The sequence below is a fragment of the Pongo abelii genome, chromosome 18, assembly GCF_028885655.2.
Source record: "Pongo abelii isolate AG06213 chromosome 18, NHGRI_mPonAbe1-v2.0_pri, whole genome shotgun sequence".
Classification (NCBI taxonomy): domain Eukaryota; kingdom Metazoa; phylum Chordata; class Mammalia; order Primates; family Hominidae; genus Pongo; species Pongo abelii.
Genome location: NC_072003.2, coordinates 72,170,081 through 72,188,751, shown reverse-complemented (window position 1 = coordinate 72,188,751; position 18,671 = coordinate 72,170,081). Strand labels below are relative to the sequence as shown.

Here is an 18,671-nt window from a genome sequence, read left to right as displayed (position 1 = left end):
GGCTATGCTGTTCCACAAACCATCCTGTGTCTGCTTGTTCACCAGGCTTCCTCTGCATCCATAGTTGTCCCGGGCTCAGAACAGGGCTTTGCTCAATAAAGATTTGTGGAAGGTCCTAGAATTTGGCCCCATCCTCTCCACTCTGGGAAGAAAGGCTTCAGGGCTCACAGTAGCACTTCTGTGGGTTGCAGGTTGATGTCTGGTCACCCCCACCCTCTTCGTTTTCCTTCTACTCACTCATCACTTCTTAATCCTCTTGAGTCTTAGCTCTAAAAGTTAGAATTCCCTGGGGGCTCTGCCCAAGGCCTCTTCTCCATTCTACTTTCCTCCTTTCTCTACTCCCACAGAGCATCTCCAGCCCAACCCTCTCCCCATACTTCAGACTCATATATTCAACTGCAACTAGACATCTACACTTGGATGAATTATAGCCATCTCAAACTTAGCATGTCCAAAATGGAACTCTCTAATTTCCCTGCAAATCTGGTTCTGTCCAGTCTCCCCCGTCTCAGTAAAAAACCCCACCATTCACCTGGTCACTCCTCCCTTCCCCTCATTTCCCCACATCCGATCCATACTGTAAATTCTTCCCCAAAACTACAACCTGGATCTGTCAACTTGTCACTGTCTCCATGGCCACTGTCACCCTCACCTAGACTCCTTCAGCAGCAGCTTTGTAACTCATCTCTTCCCTCTACTCTGGGCCCCCATCATCCACCCTCCTCACAGAAGCCAGAGTGGTCTTTCAAAAATATCAATCAGAAAAGGTTACTCTCCTCCTCAAAATCTTCAATGTTCTCCCATTGTTTAGAATAAAAATGAACACTGTCGTCTACACTGTCTGCCTGGTCCACTTCTCCAGCCTCATTTCATGCCCACCAACTCTACTCCCAGGGATCTCCTTGTCCAGATCCTGCGTTCCTCAACCTTCTCTCTTTCCGGGACATTTTCTCAGCCTTCTTGTCATCCAGAACTCAATTCAAACGACATCTTCCCAGGTCTATATGAGGAAATCCGCCCTGCCCATTAAACTTTAGACACTGTCTTCTTTGTTTACTACCTGTTTTCCCTTTTCCTGACACACTAGAATGCAATCACCCTGCAAGCAGTTTCCACTATATCTCCAGTACCTGCTAAAGCAGGTGCTCATACATATTTGCTGAAAGAATTAATTACCAGATGCCAATTGTATATATTTTGTAATATCCTTACTTGGCAGAATTAAAAGCTGCCAATTTTGTGTAAGTCCCTATTTTAAAAAACAGGGCTATTTGTAAGCCCAGGACTATTGTGATAGATGAACTGGCTGCAAGCCCCTTACAACATAGGTGTTATAAGGAAAACAGGAGAAGGGAGAAAGAGGGACAGTGGATGGGTGGAGGGAGGAGTGGAAGGTGGGTGACTGGATGGATGTGTGGGTAGGTTAGTGGCCAGATGGATGGATGAATGGGTGAGTGGATGAATGGTGGATGGGTGGATGAGTGGGTGGGTGGCTGGATGGGTGAGTGGGTGGATGAATGGGTGGATGGATGGGTGAGTTGGTAGATGGATGGGTGAGTGGGTGGGTGGATGAATGGTGGATGGGTGGGTGGATGGGTGGATGAGTGAATGGGTGGGTGGATGGATGGTGGATGGGGGGGTGACAGTGGATGGGTGGGTGAGTGGGTGAATGGGTGAGTGGGTGGCTGGATGGGTGGGTGAGTGAGTGGGTGAGTGGGTGGATGGTAGATGGGTGGGTGGATGGGTGGGTGAGTGGGTGGATGGAGGGTGGGTGGGTGGGCGGATGTGTAGGTGAGTGGGTGGGTAGATGGGTGGTGGATGGGTGGGTGAGTGGGTGGATAGGTAGATGGATGGGTGAATGGTTGGATTGGTAGGTGAGTAGGTGGATAGGTGGATAGATGGGTGGATGGATGGGTGAGTGGTTGAATGGGTGGATGGATGGGTGGATGGTTGGACGGGTGGGTGATTGGGTGGATGGTTGGATGGATGGTGGATGGGTGGGTGAGTGGGTGGATGGGTGGGTGAGTGGATGAGCGGGTAGTGGCGGGGTGGGTGAATGAACGAGTGTCTGGCTGAGTGAGTAAGAGGATGGGTACCTCTGGGAAGGTAAATCCAAGTTGCTGTGTAAGTTGAGCCAGGGGAGGTGGCCACAGTTGGCTCCCTTAGGCCGCCAACCTTGTGGGGTCACCAAGGGATTACTTCGGGGCAGAAAGCCGCGGCTGTGGGTCGCCCTGCCCGGGTTTCCAGCAGCAGCACCACAGCCCCCACCCAGCACACAGGCACCCCTCCCACCCGGGCCCCAGCCGCGCTCAGGGCGCCCCCTGACGGCGCCCGTGCTCAGGTGCGCTCCCGGACTAGCGGGCACGCGCACAGGTGAGTGCCCGCCCCGCCCCCGGGCTTGGCCACCTGCCCAGGAAACTTGTTGGTTGTTGCCCTCGGGTCGCTCCCGGGCGGGGACACGGAACCGGGCCATGGAAGATCCGTCGGGGGCTCACGAGCCCCGGGCCCGGCCGAGAGAGCGGGACCCGGGACGGCGCCCCCACCCAGACCGAGACCGCACCCACGATCGACAGCGGGACCGACCCGGGGACCCGCGCAGGGAGCGAAGCAGCGACGGGAACCGGCGAAGGGACCGGGACCGGGACCCGGAGAGAGAACAGGAGAGGGACCGGAACCGCGACCGGAACCGGGACCGGGAGAGGGAGAGGGAGAGAGAGAGGGAGAGAGACCCGGCCCGAGGCCCCCGCCGGGACACACACAGGGACGCGGGCCCTCGCTCAGGTGAACACGGAGTTTGGGAAAAGCCGCGCCAAAGCCGGACGCGGGACGGAGCCCGGGGACCGACCTGGGACGCAGCCGCCCCTCCTGGGCCCGCGCCCTGGGAAGCCCCGGAGCCGCCGCAGCCGCAGAGGAAGGGAGACTCCGGGCGCCGCAGACCCGAAAGGTGAGAGGGGCCCGGGCGCTGCGACCTCCGCGCCGGGACACCTGGGGCCCAGGCCGGCCCGCGAGGCCCTGGCGTCCCCGGGTTCTCGTCCTAGGAGCCCGTTTAAAGGAAGAAATGCCGTTTCTCCCTTCTGCGCTCTCAGAGGCGACCTGGTAGGGAAGGAAAACTTTAGGGTTCCCCCTTATCGTGGCCTGAACCCAATTAACGAAGCAAAAACCGCCCCTGTGAGCAGTGGCCGGGCTGGAGGACCTGGAGAAGAGAAAGAGAGACCCCGGGACCCGAGCGGGAGGGGTGGGAGGAGACCAGGCGGGTGGGGTTCACCCCAGGCTCCTCCCCGACCCGCCCCGCATGGTCACAGGACTGCGCCTTGGGGTTCAAACCCTTGTCCCGTGTTCCAGAGCCAGCCCTTCCCGACTCCAAAGTCCCCTTCCCTGTGGCCGGGCCGCCCACTTGAGAAGCCCAATGAAGAGTTAATAGTTGCATGTGTTACCCCTCCCAGGAACAGGTGCCTTCAAAAACAGATGGGCCGGCGCGGTGGCTCATGCCTGTAATCCCAACACTTTGGGAAGCCGAGGCGGGCGGATCACCTGAGGCCAGGAGTTCGAGACCAGCCTGGCCAACATGGTGAAACCCCGTCTTTACTAAAAATACAAAAACTTAGCCAGGCGTGATGGCGGTTGCCTGTAATCCCAGCTACTTGGGAGGCTGAGGCGGGAGAATTGCTTGAACCTGGGAGGCGGAGGTTGCAGTGAGCCGAGATCGCACCACTGCACTCCAGCCTGGGCGACAAAGCGAGACTCCGTCTCAAAAAAAAAAAAAAAAAGACGGGAGACGCTACATTTTTAACCAAAGAACAAAGTCTACGTAAAATTCTCCCACTGAAGGGTACAGGTTTGTTTTCCCTTTTGCCAGTGAGGTCTCTCTAGGCAGCGTCATTCGAATCCCACGGCTGCTTGAGACCGCACCCTCCTAATGAAAAAACTTTGCCATCTCTGCCTTGCACAGAATTCCCATAGGCCCCTTGTAAAGAGAAAGGTTCAGGGTGTACTGGAAGACTCTGTGAGCTAGGAGAGGGTGGGGATGGAAGAGAAGACAAGAGAGGACCTGGTCCCCACACCCGCTCCTAGGGACCTGGTGTTTTTTCCATCCATTGAATACGCAGATAATGTGCCCCACACGGTGAACTGTGAGCAGATGGGATATCTCCCCTGCCGGCTCCAACAGGAGACAGGTCCGAGGTGACGACTGCTTCTGGTTTTTGACACCTGGCCTCTTCTCTAGGGAGGAGTCAGGCTCCCCTCTCCCAGGGACTTGGAGGCGGAGCCCAGTCTCTCTCCCTGCTATGTCCACACAGCGGGAGAGCTCCTATCCTGAGTTTATGTTACATTATCTAAAACCAACTAGCATAACAAAGGGTGCGCGGAGATACAGTCAAAGCTGCGCCCAGGGAAAGGGCTGTTGTTTCCCTGACTAAAGCCCATTGCACTTGCAACTGCAGGACCTGGGAGAATTCAGAGCTGCATTTTTAGGTTTCTTTAAAAACCACTGTCCGAGCTGGACGCGGTGGCTCACGCCTGTAATCCCAGCACTTTGGGAGGCCGAAGCGGGAGGATCATTGGAGGTAAGGAGTTCGAGACCAGCCTGGACAACATTGCGAAACCGCATCTCTACTAAACATACAAAAAAATTAGCCGAGCGCGGTGGCACACGCCTGTAATCTCAGCTACTCGGGAGGCTGAGGTGGGAGGACTGCTTGAACCTGGGAGGCGGAGGTTGCAGTGAGCTGAGATCTCGACACTGCATTCCAGCCTGGGTGACAGAGTGAGACTCCATCTCAAAAAAAAAAAAAAAGGAAGACTGGGGAGGAAGAGGAAAGGTGTCCCAAGGAGAAGAATAGCCTCTGTAGTAACCCAGAGGCATGGAAAAGCAGTCATCTTTTGAGGGGAAGCGGGTAGTTCAGTATGGCTGTGTCTGCGAGCATGAGGTTGTGAGTGTAGAGAGATGAACAGGGGCTTCCTGTGCATGCTAAAAGTTTTAAAAATTTCAAACCTAAGAGAGATATGATGTTCTAGAAAGACTGTGGGAGCCTGGCAAGTAGAATGCAGCCCCCTGTTGAATCTTGGACAAAGCTCAGGATGTGCTGCATAAAGCAAGGAGAGAAGGGACAGAAAATGCTAGGGCTGCCAGAGGAAGAAATGATGTGATGATGTCAAAATCCGTGGTCTGCAGCTCCCATGTGCCTGGAGAGTTATTGCTGACTCAGCACTTTCCAAAGTGACAAAAGGAGGAAGAGAATGCCTGCCTGGGCATCAGAGTCATGTGAATGCAAACTGGTTTTGAAGAGGCCTGGTGCATGCTGAACTGAGAACTTGCACTCACAGGAAGGCAGCTCGCAGCTACCTGGTGAGACAGCTCCCAGGGGCAGACAAACCATCAAAGGTGGTGCTCAGCGGTACCCATCACAGCATCTGTCACGTGGTTAGCGGAGCTGGGCCAAGTATTTGGATGTCCTGTGGGGCCACTAAACCAGAGAATTCTCTGGAGTTTAAAATACCGGGACAAATTCTATTTCTGTTCTTCTAATGTTTGGGCCCAGCACGAGGATTCAAGAGTTCTAATCCTGAACGCTATTGAATGAGACACCCCCTAATGACCGTGTATACTTTTTGGTTATAGTGAACCCCCTTCGGGGAGATATCTGCCCTCGACCCCCAGGCCTGGACGAGAGGAGGTGGAATATTACCAATCAGAGGCGGAAGGACTCCTGGAATGCCACAAATGCAAATACTTGTGCACTGGGAGAGGTGAGCCGTTTTGCAGGCTGTTTGATCATTTACTGTCACTGGTGGTTCTGGAAGGGATGGTCTGAGCTGGTGAAGCAAAAATTTAAGCAGATTCCCTTGTGGGTTCCTAGCATTTTCATTTCTGTACTTGTGAGGTTCTTGTTTTCTTAAAAAAAAAAAGGAGGAACGTCTCAAAAGTGCTGCTAGATTTCCTGTGCTTCTCCTTAAACATGCCCTGGGTTTGCAAAGGCAAGCAGCCATGTTTGCAGCTTTCAGACTCCAGGTGGAAGTGCAGAGGCCTGAAGGTGGAACTGGCTCTGAGCTGCCAGCTGTCGGAGGAGGGATCTTCTGGCGAGGCAGCTGAATTAACAGAGAGGGAAAATCACCTGGTGTGGGCAGCCAAGTTGCAGCACCTGTTCTCCTTGAGGATCTGACGCCCAACACTTGATCAATGGCTTTTAAACTTTATTGACTGAGGCCAGGCACAGTGGCTCATGCCTGTAATCTCAGCACTTTGGAAGGCCCAGGAGGGAGGATCACTTAAGCCCAGGAGTTTGAGACCAACTTGGGCAACATAGCAATACCCCATCTCTAGTTTAAAAAAAAAAAAAAGGAAAAAAGGCTGGCGTAGTGGCTCATGCCTGTAATCCCAGCACTCTGGGAGGTCAAGGTGGGTGGATCACTTGAGGTCAGGGGTTCGAGACCAGCCTGGCCAAAGTGGTGAAGAGGAAAATTCCTTGAACCTGGGAGGAGGAGGTTGCAGTGAGTAGAGATCACGTCACTGCACTCCAGCCTGGGTGACAGAGTGAGACTCCATCTCAAAAATATTAAAAATTAAAAAAATTTTAAAAATAATAAGGCCAGGCACGATGGCTCACGCCTGTAATCCCAGCACTTTGGGAGGCCGAGGTGGGTGGATCACCTGAGGTCGGGAGTTCAAGACCAGCCTGACTAACATGGAGAAACCCTGTCTCTACTAAAAACATAAAATTAGCTGGGGTGGTGGCGCATGCCTGTAATCCCAGCTATTTGGGAGGCTGAGGCAGGAGAATCGCTTGAACCCGGGAGGCAGAGGTTGCAGTGAGCTGAGATTGCACCATTGCACTCCAGCCTGGGCAACAAGAGCGAAACTACGTCTCAAAAAAAAAAACCAAACAAACAAAAATAATAATATACATGTATATATATACACACACATAATATATTCACAAGGTTGTTAAATATATACATTTTTTACATTAAGACCGAGTTCACACACACACACACAGAAACAAAAATGTTGTGAAATCATACTGACCCTATTATATACCAAGTACTCTGATATTTTCTATCCCGTTCATTAAAAACAAAATCATTTTTTAAAAACCATAGTTATTTAGGACCCACAGTCTGAAAAACACTTCCAGCCTATCATGTATCCACCCCAAATGTGGCATCCCCAGGTTCCCATTCTAGCGGTCTTGGCCTTGCCAGCAATGAAGAAAATCTGGTTTGTCTGGGTGAGAGCTTTATAGTTCACATGATTTGGCTAGAAATATTTCTTGGTTTACTATGACTAAGGGAGAAAACGTTCCAGCCTAAGAGAGAGAACTTATGGAGCTCATACCTGAAAATGTAATCTCAGGATAATTCCAAAGATGCTTATGATTATAGGATTATAGGAACTTTGAGGAAAGTGCTCTAGGTGATGCAGGTACAAGGATCATTACTCTAGTTGCAGATACTGGCACAACCTCACAGCCTGTAATTCTGTCAGCAGCTCCTGAGCTTCAGAGAAGTACAGTAAGTTATCCAGAAGACTGTGTTCTTATTGAGAGCAAACAACAAAAGTTATGAATATACAAATAAAGTTCAGGAAAAAATATAATATTCACAGTGATTTTTTTAAATTGGTTGTATTATAGGCAATTGTTACATTGCATGTTTTCTTAAGTCTACATTTCCTTTTTTTGTTGTTGTTATAAGTAAGTATAACTGTCTTTTTTTTTTTTTTTTTTTTGAGACAGTCTTGCTCTGTAGCCCAGGCTGGAGTGCAGTGTCATGATCTCGGCTCACTGCAACCTCTGCCTCACAGGTGCCAGTTGAAGCAATTCTCCTGCCTCAGCCTCCCGAGTGGCTGGGAGGTAGCGCGTGCCACCATGCCCAGCTAATTGTTGTATCTTTAGTAGAGACAGGGTTTTACCATGTTGGCCAGGCCGATCTTGAACTCCTGACCTCGTGATCTGCCCGCCTTGGCCTCCCAAAGTGCTAGGATTACAGACATGAGCCACCACGCCTGGCCGTATAACTTTCATAAATAAAATGGTGACAGAGTGAGACCCTGTCTGTAAAAAAAAGAAAGAAAACAATAATGTTGTTTGCATTCTGGGGGAAAATTATACAGTGTAAAGATCACACTTGAGAGAGCATCATCATTTCATTTAGACAATGTGTAGCTGTGGTTTCATGAATAGACCAACTGGAACCAGACATAAAATCTGGTTATCAAACATCAGGCAGGATGTTGACAGGCCGACGTTGGCAGCATGTACAATTTCCAGCTCAGAAGCACCCAGCCTATATGATGTTGAGCAAAAGAAGCCACATACACAAAAGCATATAACTATTATTCCATTTACATGATATTCTAGAAAAGGCAGAACTAGTTTCTAATGAGAGAGGGCAGATCAATGGTTTGCTGACAAGGAAAGTGAGGGATTGACTACAAAGCAACACTAAGGAAATTTCTAGGCTAATGAGAATGTTCTGTGTCTTGATTATGGTTACATGGTACATACATTTGTCAAAACTCATTAAGCTGTATGCTTAATGTGGGTCGTTTTGTTGCATATAAGTTATATTTCACTAAGGTTGATTTTAAGGAAAGCAGCCAGTTTTCCTTGTCCAAGATAAAGAAGCCAAGGGACCGGGAAGAATCCAGCTCTGGGAAAATATCACAGCCCAGATACACTCTTTAGGGAACTAAATAAAACAGCATTAAACTTTAAGACATACTTATGAGTTAAAGTCTAAGAACAATAAAACAATTTTTTTAATTCAGTAAGCATTAAGGGTTTAATTAACTTAATTTTTCCTATTTCTTTTTTTTTTTTTTTTGAGACAGAGCCTCACTCTGTCACCCAGGCTGGAGTACAGTGGTGTAGTCTCAGCTCACTGCAAACTCCGCCTCCTGGGTTCAAGCGATTCTTCCACCTCAGCCTCCTGAGTAGCTGAGATTACAGGCATGCACCACCACACCTGGCTAATTTTTGTATTTTTAGTAGAGACAGGGTTTCACCATGTTGGCCAGGCTGGTCTAGAACTCCTGACTGCAGGTGATCTGCCTGCCTCGGCCTCCCAAAATGCTGGGATTACAGGCGTGAGCCACTGCGCCTGGCCAATTTTTCTTATTTCTAATACACGAACCACAGTTAACGTTTTGATATATAACTTCCATGCTTTTTTTCTGAATTATTATATTTTTTAAGCTCTGTGATTTTCTTCAAACTTGAAGAACTCTCCCCTTACAAATTGTATTCACCACAAAACATATATAAAGAGGAGATAACGACCAGTGCAGTGGCTCACGCCTGTAATCCCAGCACTTTGGGAGGTCAAGGCAGGAGGATCGCCTGAAGCAAGGAATTTGAGACCAGCATAGGCAACACAGCAAGACCTATATCACGAGAAAATACAAAAATTAGCTAGGCCCAGGGGCATGCATTTGTAGTCCCAGCTATGTGGGAGGCTGAGGCAGGATGATTGCTTGAGCCTGGGAGGTCAAGGCTATAGTGAGCTGTGATCGTGCCACTGTACTCCAGCCTAGGCGACAGAGTGAGACCTTGTCTCAAAAAAAAAGAGACAACTTGTTTAGTTTTTTGTGTTGTTGTTTGTGTTTGTTTTTGTTTTTTGAGATGGAGTGTCACCCAGGCTAGAATGCAGTGGTGCGATCTCAGCTCACTGTAACCTCCACCTCTCAGGTTCAAGTGATTCTTCTACCTCAGCCTCCCAAGTAACTGGGACTACAGGTGGTTACCACCACGCCTGGCTAATTTTTGTATTTTTTAGTAAAGACAGGGTACCACTATGTTGGCCAGGCTGGTCTCAAACTCCTGACCTCGAACGATCCACCTGCCTTGGCCTCCCAAAGTGCTGGGATTACAGGCGTGAGCCACCTCGCCCAGCCTTGTTTCATCTTTCTGGTGGTGGGAGGTGGAATGTTCTTGCCCTTCCATCCAGGATGGCTTTGTTTCTGCTCACTGGCCTGATCTCTCCCATCATCCTCCTGCCGCTTTCTCAGGGCACACCGCTTTTCTCTTTTGAGAGTCACCCCTCTGAGTCCATAGTATTTCTGGAGACCACAGTTCCCTACTGCCCCCTAGTTTTAATCGCGCTGCTTTGGCTTCAGGTCTTCCACGGGGGCAGAAGCCTACAGGGGTCTGAGCCCTGCGCGGAAGGTGGGCCTCAGGTGGAAGAGTCTCCTGGTGCCAAACAGCATCACTCAAAAATGGTAACACCCTTTTTTTGCAGCCTGCTGCCAAATGCTGGAGGTTCTCCTGAACTTGCTGATCCTGGCCTGCAGCTCTGTGTCTTACAGTTCCACAGGGGGCTACACGGGCATCACCAGCTTGGGGGGCATTTACTACTATCAGTTCGGAGGGGCTTACAGTGGCTTTGATGGTGCTGACGGGGAGAAGGCCCAGCAGCTGGATGTCCAGTTCTACCAGCTAAAGCTGCCCATGGTCACTGTGGCAATGGCCTGTAGTGGAGCCCTCACAGCCCTCTGCTGCCTCTTCATTGCCATGGGTGTCCTGCGGGTCCCGTGGCATTGTCCGCTGTTGCTGGTGACCGAAGGCTTGTTGGACATGCTCGTCGCGGGGGGGTACATCCCGGCCTTGTACTTCTACTTGCACTACCTCTCTGCTGCCTATGGCTCTCCTGTGTGTAAAGAGAGGCAGGCACTGTACCAAAGCAAAGGCTACAGCGGTTTCGGCTGCAGTTTCCACGGAGCAGATATAGGAGCTGGAATCTTTGCCGCTCTGGGCATTGTGGTCTTTGCCCTGGGGGCTGTCCTGGCCATAAAGGGTTACCGAAAAGTCAGGAAGCTAAAAGAGAAGCCAGCAGAAATGTTTGAATTTTAAGGGTTTCTAAAACGTTCTGCCAGATGCAAGTGGTGGTGGAAGGTAGTCTGAGCCACTGTCTTTCCCAAGAATCCCTCGTTGTGGAACTTTCCAACTTTGGAAAAGCGGTGAGCCAGCGTTGGTGTGGTGGGCGGAGCTCCCAATCGCATGGAGCGGTGTTCATGGATGCAACAGACCCCGGCTTCTGGAGTCCTCTGTGAGTGAGGGACCAACCAAAATCATTTTTCAAAAAGCAAAAAAATGGCCGGCCTCGGTGGCTCACATCTGTAACCCCAGCACTTTAGGAGGCTGAGGTGGGTGGATCACTTGAGGTCAGGAGTTCGAGACCAGCTTGGCCAACATGGTGAGCCCCTGTCTCTAATAAAATACAAAAAAAATTAGCCAGGCATGGTAGCGAGCGCCTGTAATCCCAGCTACTTGGGAGGCTGAGGCAGGAGAATCACTTGAATCCAGGAGGCGGAGACTGCAGTGAGCTGAGATCCCGCCACTGCACTCCAGCCCAGGCGGCAGAACGAGACTCCATCTCAAAAAAAAAAAAAAAAAAGCATAAAAACTGGAGCCCAAGAGCCACAAGGAAAAGGCATGTACTACAACAGAGTGCACTTCTTCATTCAGTAAAGGGAGGTCACCAAGAGAATTTGATGAACCTTACCTTCAAAGTTCCTGGGCACAGTGGCTCACACCTGTAATCCCAGAGCTTTGGGAGGCTGAGGTAGGATTGCTTGAACCTAGGAGTTCAAGTTTGCAGTGTGCTATGATTGTGCCACTACACTCTAGCCTCAACAGACTGAGACCGTATTGCCAAAATACCAAAAAAAAAAAAAAAAAGGTTCATGGAGAGCCACATAGACATGAGACCACACTTCAGCCTGAATTTTTCTAAAACACAGCTGTCTCAAGCAGATTAGCCCACACATTTTTCCACACTGAACTCTCCAGTCCTTCTACTTCCTTAATTCTGCAAATGGAGGGGGTGGTGACTCTTGGGAAATTACTCCTGTAAAATTGAAGTTGGAGGTAGGCGTGGGCTGAGGAAAGAGGAATCAGATTAATTCTCTGGGTTGCAAAGAGGCTATTCTGCAAGCCCCTTACAGTGGCCCTGAAAGCTCAATAAGTGTTTTGTACCTCTTGTAAATGTGCCATTGTGTGAAGCATTAAACCCAACATCTAGAATTCAGGATTCATCCAGAATAAAAGGATGTAAAATCTTTCCCAACAGAAGAGTGTTACTTTTGGCCAGACAACTTCATGGGTTCTTACTGCACATTAAATTATGACTTATGGAACATTACAATATATTCTCGGTCCAAGTGAATAAGTTCTTTGCTTTATGTGAATCCAATAAAAAATCCAAAGAATTTTAATTTGGAGTTGATGTCCTCTTTACAATACATTTATAATATTCTCTTAAATACAGACAATTTTTCACATTTAAAAGGTGAGTTCCATTTGAGTTTAGAAAAGGAAATATATATATACACGCTTGTATATGATTGGAAAATTTCTTGAAGAATAACATCAGAAAGTATTAACAGTTTTGCTTTTGAAGAGAAGGGGACGTTTCATTTATACATGGCTTGACTGCACATGTATTAATTTTAGAAAAATAAAAAGTAAAAAAGTTGACTTGCTCTCCTCAGTTTTTTTCAGGACCACATTTAAAGTTCAAAGGCAGGTATGGATATATAGTTAAGCAGATTATTAAACGATCAGCCACAAAAACAGCCTCACCCAGAAAGACTTTTTTTATTTTTTTATTTCTTATTTTTGAGACAGGATCTGGCTCTGTCACCCAGGCTGGAGTGCAGTGGCAGGATCTCAGCTTACTGCAACCTCTGCCTCCTAGGCTTAAGCTGTCCTCCCACCTTAGCTTCCTGAGTCACTGGAACTACAGGCCCATGCCACTGTGCCTGGCTAATTTGTTTATTTTTAGTAGAGATGGGGTTTCACCATGTTGCCCAGGCTCATCTCGAACTCCTGGGCTCAAGTGATCCACCCACCTCAGCCTCCCAAAGTGCTGGGATTATAGGCGTGAGCCACCGCGCCAGACCCAGAAAGACGTTATTTACAACAAAGATCTCATGTCATTTCAGGATCTCTGCTTCCCTCTACCAAACCCTCTGCTGTCTTTCCAGAGACGTGTCCCATCCCACCATAGAGATAAACTGCTAGCTCTGCTCGCCACCCTTTTCCCCTTCCCCTGCCCCATGTGTCTTTCTGCACTAACAGCATGCTTGGAAATACTTGAGCCTGCTTGATATTGATAGCTAAGCCAGGCCAACCCTGGCTGGAACCTGGGATAATATTCCCTGGCCATATTCCTTCAACAGTTCCAATATCAATGGACCCAGCAGAAGACCATTATTCCTGTCAGTTGGCGCAGTCAAGAGGTGGTTGACAAGATCTAGATTTATTCCATTGTAGCCTAACAGATAGATGCTGCCTGGGTTGTGAATCCGTCCCAGAGGAATTTCAGTATTTTCAGTAGAGTATTTCTGTTTTCCTTCAGGGGGTGAAATATTAACGTCCATGCAGAAGGAAAACCAAGGGAGAGAAAGGTGTTGGGTCCACTAACCCCCATGAATTAGAATGATGTCTGGGTCAATTCACTTGCTCTGCTGTAGGGAGAGTGTAAACCAGTAGCTTACTGTGCCTGAGTGATGAGTGGGCAGTTTTAGTCTGATGTTATTTTCAGTTTTAAATTAGAGGAATGTAACTTCTCAACTATCAGAGCCCTCAACTGCTATGTCCCTGTGGACCGCTAGGAATTTGTGTGGGCCCAGCAGGAGAGAGGATTAACAAGCTAAGTAGCTGTTGCCTAAGTACTTTAGAGTCTTTCACTGTCCTGATTATAAACATCATGGTACCCCCTAGTGTGTTAGAGGGTTGTCCTGATTTCTGGGAAACCACACTCTTCTTAAATTTATCCCATTCTTTCTTACGTTTCTCACCAATCCCCTTCCATTTTGGAAACATTACTGAGTAGCGTCACCATCCATTTGTATACTATTTTATTTTTAGAGTATTTTCACATACTTGCTTTTTTGTTGTTGTTGTTAACTTCCCACATTATCACACGGTTGCTTTCATTTGAGCCTCCCCACATCCCTGTGGGTGAAGATTGGCAGACTTAGCTTCATTTGTCATATTGTCTGAGGCTTAGAAGGACTGAATGGCTTGGCCAAGATGACAAGACAGTAAAAAGCAGGGACTTGAATCTAGTGGTCCTGCTCTTGGTTCATTTGTTTTTCTCTTCATGCTCATCCCTGAACGCCACTGGAATGGCAGGAGAACCTCTCCCAGAAGGACACCTAAGAAGGATTTGGGGCCTCTGTCAGTAACAAATAAAAGCTGACCTTGGACAAGAAGATCTTCAGTCTGTTGGCCTGTTGGCTTCCTCTGCCTTGTGCCATTTGTGGGTTCCTTTCAGTCCAAATATCTATCAGTAAGGTCCTGGTTGAACAGACAAATCCATCCATACAATGAAGTCGAAGGCCACTTAACAAAATGTGGCTCCTCTTGTAGGAACTGATCTAAAAACATCTGGAGGATATAGTAAATGAAAAAATCAAGATGCAGAACAGTGTACGTGGTACACTTACTTTTGTGGAAAAATGCAGGGAAGGGAATGAAATGCAGATTTAAACGTGCTTTTTATTTGCATAAAGGAACACTGGACAATTATATTAGAAACCAATGAAAGCGGCTGGCAACGCTGAAGAGACGATATGAGTGAAATTTCTCAGTTTATACCTTAAGTCATTTCAATTTTTTAGAAACTTTTCATTTTGAAATATAGATTTGCAAGAAGTCACAAAAACAGTGCAGAGTACTCCTGTGTACCCTTAACCCAGTTTTCTCGAATGATAATATATTGCATAACTAGTACAATATCAAGACCAGGAAAGTAGCAATCTACAGAGCTCATTTAGGTTTCACCCTTTTACCTGAACACATTTGTATGTGTTTGTAGTTCTAAGCCGTTTTATCTCATGTGCAGATTTGTGTGAGCGGCACCACGATGCAGTCCAGAACTGTTCCCTCACCCTGGACATCCCTGTGCTAGCTCTTCATAGTCACATCCATCTTCTTCCTCCCTCCCCCATCCTACTCATTCCTGTCCCCTGTTGATCACCGATCTGGGCTTCTCTATAATTTTGTCCTTTTGAGACTGTTACATACATGCAATCACACGGTATGTAACTTTTTGAGACAGAGTTTCGCTCTTGTCACCCAGGCTAGAAGACAATGGCGTGATCTCGGCTCATTGCAACCTCCACCTTCCAGGTTCAAGTAATTCTCATGCCTCAGCCTTCTGAGTGGGTGGGATTACAGGCGCCTGCCACCACACCTAGCTAATTTTGTATTTTTAGTAGAGCTGGGGTTTCACCATGTTGGCCAGGCTGGTCATGAACTCCTGACCTCAGGTGATCTGCCCGCCTCGGCCTCCCAAAGTGCTGGGATTACAGGCATGAGCCATTGCGCCCAGCCAAGACTGGTTCTTTTTCACTCATCATAATTCCCTTGAGATCCATTCAAGTTGTTGCATGTATCGAGAGTTCATTCCTTTTTTTCGAGACAGAGTCTCACTTTGTCACCCAGACTGGAGTGCAGTGGCATGATCTCGGCTCACTGAAACCTCTGCCTCCTGGGTTCATGCAATTCTCCTGCCTCAGCCTCCAGAGTAGCTGGAACTACAGGCACGTGCTGCCACACCCGGCTAATTTTTGTATTTTCAGTAGAGATGGGGTTTCACCATGTTGGTCAGGCTGGTCTCCAACTCCTGACCTCAAGTGATCTGCCCGCCTTGGCCTCCCAAAGTGCTGAGATTACAGGCGGGAGTCACTGCACCCAGCCTAGGAGTTCATCCCTTTTTATCGCTGAGTAGGGTAGTCCATGGTATGGGTGTACCCGTTTGTGTAACCAGAGTCACCCACTGAAGGACATTGGGGTTGTTTCCAATATTTGGCTATAATAAATAAACCTACAATGAATATTTATGTCCACATTTTTGTTTTCAGAGTGGTACTTTGATTTTTCAAACATAGATTGAAAACAAAACAAAAACGAAAAGCAAATTAAATATACTAATGTTGAGGCTGGGTGAGGTGGCTTACGCCTGTAATCCCAGGACTTTGGGAGGCCAAGGCAGGTGGATCACTTGAGGTCAGGAGTTCGAGACCAGCCTGGCCAACATGGTGAAACCCCATCTCTACTAAAAATACAAAAATTAGCCAGGCAGGGTGGCATGTGCCTGTAGTTCCAGCTACTCAGGAGGCTGAGGCAGGAGAATCACTTGAAGCCAGGAGGTGGAGGTTGCAATGAGCCAAGATCACACCATTGCACTCCAGCCTGGATGACAGAGTGACACCCTGTCTCAAAAAAAAAAAAAAAAAAAGTTGACATTGAATCGACCATGTCCTTAAAATCAGGTGGCCTGTGGTATGTCTCTGGCTTGGCCTGGGTGAGTAATGTCAGTGTTAAAGCCCGAATCTCTCTTTTCCTAGGTGTGGTGCAGATAGTGGAGGTGGTCTTGAATGGGATGGTTCTCATATGCATCGTGGCCTCCTACTTTGTCCTTGCCGGATTCAGTGCCAGCTTTTCCAGTGGCGGTGGCTTTGGGAACAACTACTACTCACCGTTCGAGGGCACTGAGCTAGAGCAGGTTCGGCAGCTGGACCAGCAGTACACGATCCTCCGGTCGCCCCTGATATATGGTGGCGTGGCTGTTTCTCTGGGTCTGGGGGTCCTCACCATGGGTGTTTTACTCCAAGGAGCCAAGAGTCTAACAATGTTGTCAGGGAAGTGGCTCCTCACAGAGGCCGCCTTCAGCCTCCTAGCGGCAGCGGGCTACTGCACAGGCATTGGTGTTTACCTCCACGTGGCTCTGCAGATCAATAGCACCGACACTTGCAAAACAAGAGAGAGGCTCTATGCCCGCAAGGGTCTCACCTGGATGAACTGCCAGCTGGCAGGCACTGACGGAGCAGCAGCCACCTTTGCTTGTCTTCTCGTGATCATGTATAGTGCCAGCGTGGTGCTGGCCCTGCGTAGCTACCGAGAACAGAAGCGCTACAAAGGCAGCCGAGAGCAGCCCAGAAGTTACAGTGATGCACCGGAATATCTGTGGTCTGGAACTCTTTGAGATCTTCTGGAACCTAAATGTGAACCAACATTGTTTCTCTTAAAAAGACAGGTCTTTTAAAACTCCACATTAGACAACTATGGTTTTCAAACACTTGACTTTATAAATGATCTCTCTGGACTGAGGCAAAGTTAAAGAATTGAGGACGGGCATGGTGGCTCATGCCTGTAATCTCAGCACTTTGGGAGGCTGAGGTGGGCGGATCACTTGAGGTCAGCAGATTGAGTCCAGCCTGGCCCACATAGCAAAACACTGTCTCTACTAAAAATACAAAAAATCGCTGGGCATGGTGGCTCATGCCTGTAATCCCAGCACTTTAGGAGGCCAAGGTGGGCGGATCACCTGAGGTCAGGTGTTTGAAACCAGCCCGGCAAACATGGTGAAACCCCATCTCTATCAAAAATACAAAAATTAGCTGGGCATGGTGGCAGGCGCCTGTAATCCCAGCTACTCTGGAGGCTGAGGCAGGAGAATCTCTTAAACCCGGGAGGCAGAGGTTGCAGTGAGCCGAGACCATTGCACTCCAGCCTGGGCAACAAGAGCGAGACTCCGTCTCAAAAAAAATAGAAAAAATCATCTGGGCTTGGTGGCGAACGCCTGTAATCCCAGCTACTCAGGAGGCTAAGCCACAAGAATCACCTGAACCTGGGAGGCAGAGGTTGCAGTGAGCAAACTCCACTCCACGTCACTGCACTCCAGCCTGGGTAACAGAGCGAGGCTCTGTCTCAAAAACAACAACGACAACAAAAAAGATAGGACAGTAGATTTTATTAGACCCTGAAGGCATACTAGAGGCTTTTTCATTTCTGCATTCCCTGACAGTGCTCCATAGAGTAGGCCTTCAAAGGTAGATAGTAATCTTATTACCCTGGACTGGTCTCATAATGTAACAGATCACTAACACTGAATCTTAAAAATAAAGTTAAGTAATTTTAATCTTACGTGTTTTACACCTATTCTTATACTTTACAGCTTGCCCCAAATATATTAGTTCAAATCAGATGCAACTAGAAATACACATTCTAGTTACGGTCTTTTTGCTAATTGTCCTCTTGCTTTTTAGTAGTGAATTCTTATAGAATCTGTTCAGGACAAAGGATCGAAGCTAAGCCTCCTACCTAAGTGGAAAAGATCTAGATTATACTTTTATAAAAATAAAGCTTGGAAAATAATCAAGTGGAAATCTACTTTGCTAGGTTAAAAGTTGTGGTGTCTTGGCCAGGCACGGTGGCTCACACCTGTAATCCCAGCACTTTGGGAGGCCAAGGCAGGTGGATCACGAGGTCAAGAGTTCAAGACCAGCCTGGCCAAAATGGTGAAACCCTGTCTCTACAAAAAATACAAAAAAAATTAACCGGCCTGGTGGCAGACACCTGTAATCTCAGCTGCTCGGGAGGCTGAGGCAGAGAATTGCTTGAACCGGGGAGGCACAGGTTGCAGTGGGCTGAGATCACGCCACTGCACTCCAGCCTAGGTGGCAGAGTGAGACTCCATCTCATAAAAAAAAAAAAAAAAAAGTTGTGGTGCCTCAGAAAAGTGTCTCCACTCCATCACCCTTAGCCCAAGGCAGTGGCTCGAGTCCCACACAATTTTCACTCAGTGGTAGATGAGAAGTATAACTGTAGCCAGAATCAAGCGACCCACTCTCCACCTACCCTCCAGAGAAATACCACCAAGCC

The 18,671-nt window shown here is 48.3% G+C and overlaps 1 protein-coding gene across 2 annotated transcripts; it reads left to right on the top strand.

Annotated features, from left to right (window-relative positions):
- Window positions 1–2,397: 2,397 nt before the first annotated feature.
- MARVELD3 (MARVEL domain containing 3) lies at window positions 2,398–18,151 on the top strand. 2 transcript variants are annotated; one of them, XM_024233810.2, is made up of 3 exons: window positions 2,398–2,944; window positions 5,621–5,748; window positions 16,355–18,151. In XM_024233810.2, exons 1-3 carry the CDS (start codon window positions 2,472–2,474, stop codon window positions 16,990–16,992), a joined length of 1,239 nt encoding a protein of 412 aa, XP_024089578.1. In that variant the 5' UTR covers window positions 2,398–2,471; the 3' UTR covers window positions 16,993–18,151. The 2 variants fall into 2 exon arrangements, with proteins under 2 accessions (XP_024089578.1, XP_024089579.1); XM_024233811.3 differs by lacking the exon at window positions 16,355–18,151 and adding an exon at window positions 10,237–11,400.
- The last annotated feature ends 520 nt before the right edge of the window (window positions 18,152–18,671 follow it).

Bases quoted from the DNA above. Each gene is read 5' to 3' on its own strand.
- MARVELD3 (XM_024233810.2), top strand. From the start codon at position 2,472: ATGGAAGATCCGTCGGGGGCTCACGAGCCCCGGGCCCGGCCGAGAGAG. The intron at 2,945-5,620 runs GTGAGAGGGGCC...TTTTGGTTATAG, and splicing joins GGGCGCCGCAGACCCGAAAG to TGAACCCCCTTCGGGGAGAT. The intron at 5,749-16,354 runs GTGAGCCGTTTT...CTCTTTTCCTAG, and splicing joins ATACTTGTGCACTGGGAGAG to GTGTGGTGCAGATAGTGGAG.